The sequence below is a fragment of the Phaenicophaeus curvirostris genome, chromosome 6, assembly GCF_032191515.1.
Source record: "Phaenicophaeus curvirostris isolate KB17595 chromosome 6, BPBGC_Pcur_1.0, whole genome shotgun sequence".
Taxonomy (NCBI): Eukaryota; Metazoa; Chordata; class Aves; order Cuculiformes; family Cuculidae; genus Phaenicophaeus; species Phaenicophaeus curvirostris.
The window spans coordinates 30162213-30174386 of NC_091397.1; the positions used below are offsets into that span (position 1 = coordinate 30162213).

Consider the following 12174-nt stretch of genomic DNA (forward strand, 5'->3'; position numbering starts at 1 on the left):
AAGGGAAGGTTTCCCCAGCTGGAGACGTGGCCGCGGCAGCGGCCCTGATTTGTCGCCCGGGCCCGGCGGCGGCCCACAGCCGTCAGCTCGGGAGCGCGGTAACAAAACGGGGCGCTGAGCCGGCCGCAGCCGGAGAGCGGGCGGCGGCCCCGCAGCGGGCCATGGCCGCTAGCTGAAGGGGGGGCGGAGCCCAGGGCCAGGCAGCAGGCGACGAGCGGCGGGCGGCGCCCCATGGGCGGCCGGGCGAGCCGCGTTCCGGCGAGCCGCGTCCCGGCGCCGCGCCCCGCTCCCCGGCGCCGTGCGAAGGCCGAGGCGATGCAGCAGGTACGCGGGGTGCGGCTCGCGCGGGGCGGGGCGCGGGGCTCGGGGCTCGGGCGCGGTTCCCTGCGAGCCGCGAACGCGCCGCTGGGGCGGTTACGGGAAAGAAATGTCCAAACGTTAGGACGGGTCGTTCGTCCTGAAGTACCCGCACCAACTTGTCGTGGGTACGAAAGTTTGATCGGCCTTAAATAGTTACGATTTTAAACCCTTTTGATCTCAGTGATGGCTTTGGGACTGCGGACCGAAGTAGGAACTGCCCCAGCAGCAGCCCCTGGGCCGCAGCCCAGCGAGAGCTTGAGCCGCCCCGGAGCTCATTCCGGAGGCTCGGTCAAGCATCTCTGTTTCTGGCTTGCTAAGCAGACCTCTGGACCTTTGAAGTTTCATGCGCTTCCTTCAGGGTTACTTCTGAAACAACGGATTTAAATTAATTTAAAATTATGTTTTAATGTTTCTATTAAATGTTGAGGCTCTGCAACGAGTCCAGAGAAGAGCAACAAAGCTGGTGAAGGGGCTGGAGAACAGGCCTTATGAGGAGCGGCTAAGAGAGCTGGGGTTGTTTAGCCTGGAGAAGAGGAGGCTGAGGGGTGACCTTATTGCTCTCTACAACTACCTGAAAGGAGGTTGTAGAGAGGAGGGTGCTGGCCTCTTCTTCCAGGTGACAGGGGACAGGACAAGAGGGAATGGCCTCAAGCTCCGCCAGGGGAGGTTTAGGCTAGACGTTAGGAAAAAATTCTTTACAGAAAGGGTCATTGGGCACTGGAACAGTCTGCCCAGGGAGGTGGTTGAGTCACCTTCCCTGGAGGTGTTTAAGGCACGGGTGGATGAGGTGCTGAGGGATATGGTTTAGTGTTTGATAGGAACGGTTGGACTCGATGATCCGGTGGGTCTCTTCCAACCTGGTTATTCTGTGATTCTGTGATTCTGTGATTATTATTATGTTTAGATGTTTCTGCTGACTCGGGTTCAGCACACTGTAGCACTCTCTGTTTCCTCTTGCATGCTTAAATGAGCAAACTCTTTCATTTCAAATCCCTTCTGAAAACATACCATTTTTGTTTTCGCCTTTTAGGAGTAGTTTCCCAGAAATTCCTGAATAATATACCACACAAGTGGTAAACTGTGGATATATGCACTAAATAATCTTCAGTGGTTTCAAGCTGTCTGACGATCTCGCGTGCAATCTATCTGTGAAACCATCTCCATCGCTTTTGTGTCTAACATTTCAAACCACGCAGCTTCAAATAACCATTTTATTATAAAAAGTTGCCAATGAAATATCCCAGTGTATGTTTTCTTGCCAGATTTGCTTTTCTCTGAGATGTAAGGTGGCTAGCATTCAGTTATAGACAAATGACTCATTTAAAAGGCTGATTTTTTCCCTTCTCTCAGAATTAGAAGGAGCGTTATTCTATTTGAAAGCATATACTATAGTATGCAACTGGAGTTCTTTTCAAGGTCTTCAGCACAGCGTCTGGTTCCATAAATGCAAGTTCTCTATCATATTTTTAATGACCAGGTAAAGGAAAAAGCTTTTCAAAAACCTCAGACCATTTTAGCTGCTGTATCAGTTAGTTTTCCAAGTGGGCTCAGACAGGTTAAGTGAACTGGAACATAATTGCTGTTACTGGGAAGTATTACATCTCCAGTATCCTGCCTTCTGTCTAACAGCTATGATATGTTCTGTGGAATATGGGCTGGATAGTTTTCAGTAATTTTAATCCAGTTTTATTGTGGGTTTCATCAAGAAGGAAGTAAGGTTTTTTTTTTTAGAAAAATAAATGCAGTTTCAAAACTTAAAAAATAATTTCTTAGAGGAACTGATAATCTGAGAAGGATTTTTTTTTTCTTCAGAAGAATATTAAGTCAATAGTAAGGGTCTCATTCTATGGCTTTTACAGCAACAAAAGGTTTAGTGCTGAACCCAGCTCTTTGTGAATCTCTTACAGCTTAATTAGAGACTACTGATTCAACATAAAACACATAATTGAGGTTTAGGTGTCCTGATTTAGTCTCATACAAAGCTGATGATACTGAGCTCCTCAAGAACTCCAGGCAAGTGAAGATAACTCTTACCCGCCAAAAAATTTATATAGGAAATAGTGCCCTGGCAGTTAAAATACAAATACATTGCAGAAAATTAAGCTGAGATTTCAGGGGGCTTTTTCATCTTTAACTGGGTGGTAGTTAACAATATTCTTTGTGTTAATGTTCGTATGTATGAGCTGAGTTGGGAAGGCATGCATGGGAGGGAGCAAAGGAGGAAAAGGTCGTTTAAGTTAGAAGGCTGCTAACAGTTTGCAAGGAAATCTGTAAGCCCATATGCTATACTGCTGCTTTATTTTTGTGAATTCCCGCTATCTAGGTTTGTGTCCCAGTGCAGCGCATGTTTCAGTTATCTTCATGTGAATTAATTTTATATAATCTGCCACTTTCTATAATTGATCACTTGTGGGAAAAACCTTTCTCTTCCACATGGCCAAAAGAAAACCCCCGAAGGTATGGTGGCCTTCTTTACAGATGAAGAGAAGACTTTTATTTCTTTTCTCCTTCCAGCCTGCTCTCTTTTTAGCATAGAAAGAGCCAAAATAAGCAGGATTAGATTTTCCAGCTAGAGAAGATTTTGCCACGCTAACTCAAGTAAACACAGTGGGAATGTAAAAAGTAAGAGTGTGTCCACTGCCAAGTGTATGCTAGGTGTTTCTCAGCGTGTGTGAGGGGTTAGGGTTATTTTTGTCTTAGTTTGTGCCCTCTCTAGTTCCTTTCAAGACGGTGGGGAGAGGAGTATGCTCTTTGGCAGCTCACCTATTTAGGACTTGTATAATGTTTTTATCCCTAGGAAAAAAGCATTAAAATGGTGCAGGATTTCTTGTATTTGTTGTCTAGTGTTCTAGCAGTCTCTGCCCTACTATTTCACCGATTTCTGAGTCAGAAATTATTATTCTACTTAACTGGTACGTCAGTTTTCTTGGAGAATTACTATGGGGTGTGTTTATGAAATGCTGTTTTCTTATTGAATCTACCAGTTGTAAGATCAAATGGGAAAGGAAGTTGGAGCTAGAAGCAAAGTGCAAATTTTATCACCGTAGAAGGACAGCATGAATAAGTATGAGAATCACCTGAAATGCATATACACACCTTTATGCTGTATGTCTGAAACAATTACTTTAAAAGTTCTGTTTGATGTCTGTTCCGATGATCATTGAGAATACCTCTACTTTCAGAATGAGTAGCATATCCAAAATAAAACTTGTACATAAAGTTCTAGAGGTTCTTTTTCAAATGAAGCGAATGACAGCCTCAAATGTCACTTGTAAGAAGTATGGGAATTTTTATTAAAGTCACCATTCTGATTCCAATTTTGCATGTTTTCTATTGTCTGTGTTGCAACACAGCACTTTTTCATCTTGGCTGTAATGAAATAAATCGAATGGTGAAGACACTTAACTGAAAAAGCTTGGTAGCATAGCCTATAGAAGATCTGTTAACCCCAGTTTATCTGTGCTTTAACCATCAGTTAATACTGCTTTCCGTAATAATGGGTTCCTGGCTATTTGTTTTATTCTTATAAGGTCTTTGCAATTAAAGCCAAATATCACTGCCTTGTGGATCTTCCCTTTTGGATTAAGGGCGTAAATAGCTGTTTCAGCTGTCATAAATAATATATATGTGAAATGTTTTAGACAAATAATAGTGGCAGTTGACTATCAGAGCTGTTCCAGATCTGGGGATTAAAAATTGAATGAGGCAAGAGCTAACTGAAATGAATATGTGTTCTCATTCATTCCTGGCCTAATTTATTTTATAACACATAGACAAAATTAAAGGAAGAAGTCTTTAGAGTGATAGGATAAAGTGAAGTTTATCTGAGCACCTTTGCAATTATTATTTTTTATTAGCCATCCAGTATATTTTCTTGTAAGGACTCTTGTCAAACCTCATGGACTTGCTATGTGAAAGATAGCCACTTCAAACCATGATGATCAGGAGGTGGTTCAGTCTGGTATTTCTGAATTGGCTTTTGGTAAGCGTTCATTCCCAAATCCCATGTGATGACCAGCTTTGAGCATGCCTTGCTCCCTGACAATGCTGCTGTTAATCCACAGGTCTGTCATGCTGCTCTACTTGGTTTGTAGATCTTCCTGCTGGCCCTGGTCCAGCTTGTCATGAAAGTTACTCGCTCTCTGGGGACAGACTTACTCGTATTCCATCCTGTTCTCTTCTGGCTTCCAGCCTCAGCCAGCTGGTAATATAAGGGGAGCTGATAATATAAGAGTCACCTTGAGGTGACTTACTGTTTTCTAAAGCCACTTTTGGAATGTGTGAGCTTTAAGAAAAATTACTTATGTCTCAGATCCCCTTCACCAAAGCTAGAACTTCTATGTCACTTCTCGGACCCTCGAGTTATAACGATAATCCTAATTGCACCTTTACTCCCTGTGTATGAATATAAGGTTCTCTAGCAATATTTTAGTTTCTTTTTAAAAAAAATGCATATATTTTTGCAAAATCCAACGCATAATCTGCATGTGTATGTGTGAGAGTATATGTGTTAATGTGTCCACATACCCACAGTAGCTGTTATTCATGTCTCAAGTTACTTGTGAACCCCAGAATGTATTTGACCACGTGGCTAAACTAGTGGTGTGTTAATTTTGAGTAATGCAATATAAAGCAAAAAGTCATGGTCGTGATGGATCTAGGGCACACCACAGAGCTGTTCCTTTCCTTAGGTCATGATTTTATGCTTTTATATACTTGCATGCTGCCTTACACATGGTGTGAAATCAGCCATTTTTTTAGGAGCTGTGCTGCGTAGAGCAAGATGTATGGTCTTGGTTCCCATACAGATTTCAGGATGGGGTGATCAGGTTAATCATGTTCTGACGGTGAGATTTACAAAAGCTCTGCTATGCTACTGCTTCCTGTTCTCCTAACTTACTAGCCATGGCCCTTTTGTACCCTCTGCCCCGAGAAGACTGTTGTCCACAAACCTTCCCAGCTCTGACCTACCCCAGATTCATCTAACATTGTGGAAGTGCTAGCCTGTATGTGACATTAAGGGAGAAAACACATGGAGAAAATAGGGGCAATATGTGGAAATACTGTTAACTGATGGAGAGTTGCAACTGATGAATCAGAGTTTGATGTCATAAGCCACCTCTTATTTATCAAAAACAGTTGTACGGAGGGCACAGAGCGAATGTGCTGTTCTGCATCTTGTTTCTGTTGCTCCTTGTTCTCTATTGCCCAGCTACAGAACAGTAATAAAGAGCCTGCTTCTAATGCTTTTTTTTGTCAGTTATCCAAGCAATCAGAGCCAGCAAATGCTTTTTTTAAAGTAATAGACTCTCAGAATCTAATGCAAGTTTGGGACTTGAAAGAGCAAAAGGTTTTCATTATGTTTTTAAAGCAAATGTCAAACATAAATTCTTTTTTCATTTTGATAAAAGCCCAACGGGCATGGAATGCCTGCTTCCTACCAAATCTGGTATAACTATGGCTGTCGCTTTGAGGGAAATTAAAACCATTTGGGGCTTTGTCCTTGAAGGCTCATAATATGATACATGAAGGCGCTCTGTAGTTTTATTGCAATATCAGCCCATAGGTTTTCAGTACATATATTTGGTGTGATGCTTCAGCAACAGACTGATCGTGGTGTGGTGTTGAATGCAGAGGTCCAAGGGCTTCATTTGAACATACACTGGGACCTAAACGTGTGTGTGTGTGTGCATGCATGCATGTGTGAAAGAGAAAGAAAGGCGATACAAAAGATAAAATTCAACCTGAGGATTTTGACCTGGATTTCAAACAGCTGTAATTTTTAGCCTGTCTTTAAGGTATTTGGAACACTTCTATTTTTTGTCTGTGTGCTTGAGCAGGGAAAAGCGCTACTTTGTACATGAGCGGTTTTGATGAGTACTGTAAGAAGAACTATATTAATGGAAAATAAGGATTGTGAGTATAGCACTTTACTCAGCTCTTCCAGCGCCGCAGCACCAGTAGCAGTGCCAATTTGAGAAGGGCTAAAGTCTTGCAGAAGGATGTCTGGTGGCTCATTGTTGCTCTGAGGCCCTGTGGTTGTGGTTTGCCAAAGTAGGAGGAATCTGAGGTTCACAGTTACTCTGACACAAGGTTGTGTCAGAGTAACTGTGAATCTCAGCTTCCTCCTACTTGCGTATCAGTCATTTAACCCTTACTTTTCCCTAAGTCAATCCTAACTTATTTCTTTTTGACTTCTGGGTAATTTTAGTTGGATCAATTGTGTTGTCTCTTGAGAAAAGAAGAGAATCTGTTGGTTCTAACTGAATAAAACTTGCAGGATTTTAGGGTTTGTGGTTGCAGTGTTTTAAAACCAGTGATCTGAAGGCAAAAGCTGTAATGTTCTTCACTGCGAAGCCATGGAAGAACAGTATGGGGATGGCTTTTCTTTCCTCAGCCCTCATTTGGAAAGAATTCCTATTTAGGTATGTGTTTACACATGTAGCATGAAGACTCTTAGGATGTGAAGGGTCAAGACAAAACGAACACTGACAGAATCCTCAAAAAGAGTGATGGGGTAGTGTCTGTGTCATCAAACCATGACACTTGGCTGTTCTTCCTACAGAAAAAGGAGCAAGTTTTTAATGTATCAGCTGGGGTCAAGTGAATGCACTGGACATCTGTAAAAGCAGAAATGGAAGAACACTGTTTTGAAAGCAAAAAATTGGTTTCCTTACTTATCTTATTTCTCTCTTATAATACATCTTGAAAGGCCACTGATGCTAAATACTTGTTAAAGTGTAGAATGTATATTCATATTCTCTCTCTTGCTTCCATGTAGAAGAAATTTCATGTAGAAATTTTCATTAATAAGTTTTTGTATTATACTTTGTCACAAAAAATAAAAGCAAGGAATAAATAAATAGCAAGAATCCTTTTTAACACCATCAAATGCATTTGCAGTAGTATCTCAAGTGTTTTGATCAATTATCACCATAACTTTTTAAAGATAAAGGTCTACTTAATTGAATTATTGCCTTCAACACTTTAGTATCTCAGATGTGACTGCAAACTAAAACCTAGCTTATACTGACAGGGCAAATATTAAAAGTGCATTTACAGTCTTAGGTTTACTGAGAAGAAAAATTTGAGTTGGGAGTTTGTGGTATAAAGCTGAGATCCTGACTTGAATAAGCATCAGTTCACTGGGATTTTACACAAATAAATGGACTGCTGGCTGCTGGATTCTTGAAAATTCTTTGAATCTCTGTTTTTGGCTAATGGTTGCTCTTCCTGTAATAAATCAGAAAAAACTTACCACAAGGCATTCCTCCTCTAAAATCCTGTTGGCAGTTTGGGCCATTATGTAGAAACTGGGAGCCAGGATTTGAGAGGAAACTTGGCGAAGAAATCCTAAAAATAGAAAACTGAAAAATATAACTGGCGTCACTGGAAAACTTACATTTCCAATTACTTCATATTATGGCCTTAAACTCGGGCCCAGAGAGTGGTGGTAAATGGTGTGAAATCCAGCTGGAGGCCAGTGACAAGTGGGGTTCCCCAGGGCTCGGTGCTGGGTCCAGCCCTGTTCAATGTCTTCATCAATGATCTGGATGAAGGCATCGAGTGCACCCTTAGCAAGTTTGCGGACGACACTAAGCTGGGTGGAAGTGTCGATCTGCTGGAGGATAGGGAGGCTCTGCAAAGGGATCTGAACAGGCTGGACCGCTGGGCTGAGTCCAATGGCATGAGGTTTAACAAGGCCAAATGCCGGGTCCTGCACTTGGGGCACAACAACCCTATGCAGTGCTACAGACTAGGAGAAGTCTGTCTAGAAAGCTGCCTGGAGGAGAGGGACCTGGGTGTGTTGGTTGACAGCCGACTGAATATGAGCCAGCAGTGTGCCCAGGTGGCCAAGAAGGCCAATGGCATCTTGGCTTGTATCAGAAACGGTGTGACCAGCAGGTCCAGGGAGGTTATTCTCCCTCTGTACTCGGCACCGGTGAGACCGCTCCTTGAATACTGTGTTCAGTTCTGGGCCCCTCAGCACGAGAAGGATGTTGAGGCTCTGGAGAGAGTCCAGAGAAGAGCAACAAAGCTGGTGAGGGGGCTGGAGAACAGGCCTTATGAGGAGCGGCTGAGAGAGCTGGGGTTGTTTAGCCTGGAGAAGAGGAGGCTGAGGGGAGACCTCATTGCTCTCTACAACTACCTGAAAGGAGGTTGTAGAGAGGAGGGTGCTGGCCTCTTCTTCCAGGTGACAGGGGACAGGACAAGAGGGAATGGCCTCAAGCTCCGCCAGGGGAGGTTTAGGCTAGACGTTAGGAAAAAATTCTTTACAGAAAGGGTCATTGGGCACTGGAACAGTCTGCCCAGGGAGGTGGTTGAGTCACCTTCCCTGGAGGTGTTTAAGGCACGGGTGGATGAGGTGCTGAGGGATATGGTTTAGTGTTTGATAGGAACGGTTGGACTCGATGATCCGGTGGGTCTCTTCCAACCTGGTTATTCTGTGATTCTGTGAAAATCAGAGTGCATTGAAAGCATTCTTCTGAAAATACTTGCTGATTTAAAAAACCCCCAAACTCTCAAGCTGGACGTTGGGTTGTGTTCTCCTTAATGCTAAGAAATCTGACTACCCTCAGCATATAAGGTAAAATTTAGAAATCATGTTATGTATGTGGTTTCCCACCCTCACCGCACCCCTTATGCTGTCCTTTTAGCTGAGGGAATAATTGAATTCTGCAACATGGAGGAATTTATAGTTAAATCTTACTTGATCCAAATATTAATACTGTTTTCTTATTTGAAGGGGGATAATTTTGCTGTAAGCTACTTTATTGAAAAGAAAACACAAAAAATCATGCTGAAAAAATATTTAATATAAAAATAATTCTAATGTTTTTTGAAAGCTGTGCATTTTTGCTCTCCACGTGACTGTTTCGTGCTCTGTGTAAGCTATTTTTTATGTACGCTCCTTCTTGTAGACTAAATATTGATCTAATAGAGTGTAGGAGCTCCAGAAATATTCAGGGTGTTCAGGAAGACCCATAGTACCTATTGATTTACTTCATTATGCTCTATTGAAGATACGTTCTTAATGGACATAAAAGTCAAATTACTTGGGAAAGGAGGGCCAGTAAAGTGTTGCTGCTTTGTTAGTAAGATAGATTATTGCCTTTTTTTCCCTGAGGTTTTTTTCTTTTCTTTTCTGGAATCTGCAAATAAATGAAAACATTGTGATGGTTCTGAGATTCAGTGTAGAGAAGAACGATTAAAGGATATTATGAGGACCTTGTTTAGTCTTTTATGAAGTCCTTTTTCTGTGCTGTCCTTTGCATGAAAAAAAGACAGAGGTTGGCTGACTAATGCAGCAGTACTGGTTGTATGGATAGTTTTTGGCAGCGAGAAAAAAATGATGGATCACTCTGTGGTAAAGGAAGATTTTTGCATTGAGCTCATATGCTTGCTTTCATGTGTTATAGATTAGGTTTAGCTATTTGTTTTCTAGAGCATATCCCAGGTAGTGTGGTGTATAATGTCTTTACTGAATATCAGACTTAAAAATCAGAAACCTCAGCATCAACATCCAGCATCAGGATGTTGGATTTTATATCTCATTCATAAATGAAACTACAGGAGAACTCTATTCTGACTCTCTCTCGGAATATGTGTTGGTGTTGGGGATGCGATGGATTAGAAAACCAATTACCTTGATAGAGTGTTGTTGCTGTTGTTGCTGCTGTTGTTGATAGTAACAATAATTTTGGAAGTCATCTATCCATCTTCTAGTCTAATCAGGTAAGAAAAGCTTTCTGCATATGTGTGACCTTAAGATTAAAATGATTCTTGCAGGATAAGTTAATACTTCATCTGTCTGCCTTGCTCAGCTTCTAGACTATTCTTTTTGAGAGACTTTTCAACAGATTTTCAGACTTCAGGTTTTTAATTTAAGGAGCTGGAGTGCCAACATCCAAACCCATGTTCTCAAAAAGTCCTGCTAAAAGGCTGACCTGCTGATGGAGAGGGCTGGACTCAGTGCTTCCCTCACAGTTTTTGCAGTATGACCTCTTCTAGCAGTGGCTAGATCAAATAGATCTGTTAGTGTCGAGATCACTAGTGGAATGACTCTTTGCTTACACGAGTTAGAAATTCTTACAAGACTTTTGCCTAAGAGGGGCCTTCCTGCCTCTGGCTGAAGTTGTACTGTGCATTTCTCTGAGGCACACAGCGATTTGGAAATTGAGGAAAAATACTGTACCCAATGTAACTGTGCATCCAGGCCACGATACTGTGGTGACTGGGAAAGCACCTCAAAGTCTTGATTATAATATAGTCTTATGGGCTGCTGGACTATGTATATATTGAGACACACTTATACCTACTTCCATTGACTGACCTCTTTATTGCTTTGAAAGATATAATGCAAAAACCTGCCCAGGAGAAGCAAATGACATTAGATCAAGGTACACATCTACACATGGGACATAACATTGTGAGCTGCGGAATACTCGCAACTCTATTTCTCACAGTTGAATACCATGCAGAGTGTGGGAAAAGTGGAAACCTTGCTGTAGAGAGAGTCTTCTGAGCCGAACAGCTGGCATCTGAGACCTTAGATTAAAGTGGAAGGGGAGGAAAGAGTCGATAATGACAGCATCAGATATATACAATTTGCAGGATGAAGCAGAAATCATAGGTTGCAAACATAACTGGCAGGGTACACCCAGAAGTAAGTTCACAGGGACATTTTCGTTCTATTCAGACAGTAGTGAGGCTAACTGGGTTTAGCTGCAGTGCCAACCAGTGCTCAGGCTTTTGAGAAAATAAGGTGCTGTCAATTGCAAAAAGTGTGAAAGGCTTGCTTTTGGAAAAACTTGAGAAAAAATTTGGTGCAGGGGTTTGGTAGTTTACTGCATTTATTGAATGTTTTTGAAACGGTGTCCTTGGTAGCCAAATAATCAATGATTACAGAAGTGCTCTGTCTTTTGCCCCTGGCTTTTTCTCCCTCTTCACATTGCACACTTTCTCCTAGTGTTATGACCATCTGAAAGGGCAGGTGTTTATAAAGGTGCAAAAATAATTTCCAGGGGGGTGAGAATTAGTTTATTTTGTAGCATCCGTCAAAACTATCTAGAAGACAAGTACAGAGATCAAGGGAGGAAAATCTTGACTCCCCCAGAGTAGCAGTTCTCTGCTTGGGTTACCAGAGGCAGAACATCAACCGCAGAGCTTTAATTAGGAAAGACCTCTCTATAATTGGCTCCTGTCCTTCTGTTTGTTACTGGTGTTAATGGTCTGGATATTCCTGAATAGCAGTGGTATCTATTTGCATCATGCATTGCTGGTGGTGAAAGTTCTCCAGTGCTGGGAAGAAGGTGTGGGTTGAGAACAGTGGGGGGCGGGGTGTGGGGCGGGGCGGGGTGTGTGTGAGGGCGTGTGTAGTACCAGGCAGCAATTCTGGCTGTTGTGGGTCTAGCACTAGGACAGAGAGGGAAGCCCTGCAGCTAATTATGGCCACATGGGGCTGTTTGGAATTACCATGCATATTTGCCCCTCAGCACTCATGTATGCTGTGGCCTGTCGCTATGTGATTCAGAAATTTTATTTTTTGTTTGCTCCTCTCCCCCCCTTAAATTTCAGGTGGATGTAGCAGAAAGGGTTGATAGGTTGAGAGCCAGTTCAATGGCTATCCATCTAGTGGTACTAGAAAGCACCGAGTGAGAACAGCCAGTGAAGGACGAGAAAGACAGTTTTCTGGAAAAGTAGATAAAGGCAAATGAATCCTAAGAAGAATTCCACAATATGTTTTTCAAAACTTCAGCTTGTTAATCTGTCATGATTAAGGCTAATTACCAAAAGAAGAAAAGGGAACATCAG

General features: G+C 42.3%; 1 protein-coding gene across 2 annotated transcripts in view; it reads left to right on the forward strand.

The window, feature by feature from the left end:
* Nucleotides 1–300: 300 nt before the first annotated feature.
* TNS3 (tensin 3) overlaps nt 301–12174 on the forward strand; it is a 242280-nt gene continuing 230406 nt past the window's right edge. For both annotated transcript variants that reach the window (XM_069859719.1, XM_069859720.1), the window contains exon 1: nt 301–324. In XM_069859719.1, coding sequence (XP_069715820.1) covers nt 316–324 — 9 coding nt within the window. In that variant the 5' untranslated portion in view covers nt 301–315. The remainder of the gene's footprint in view (nt 325–12174) is intronic.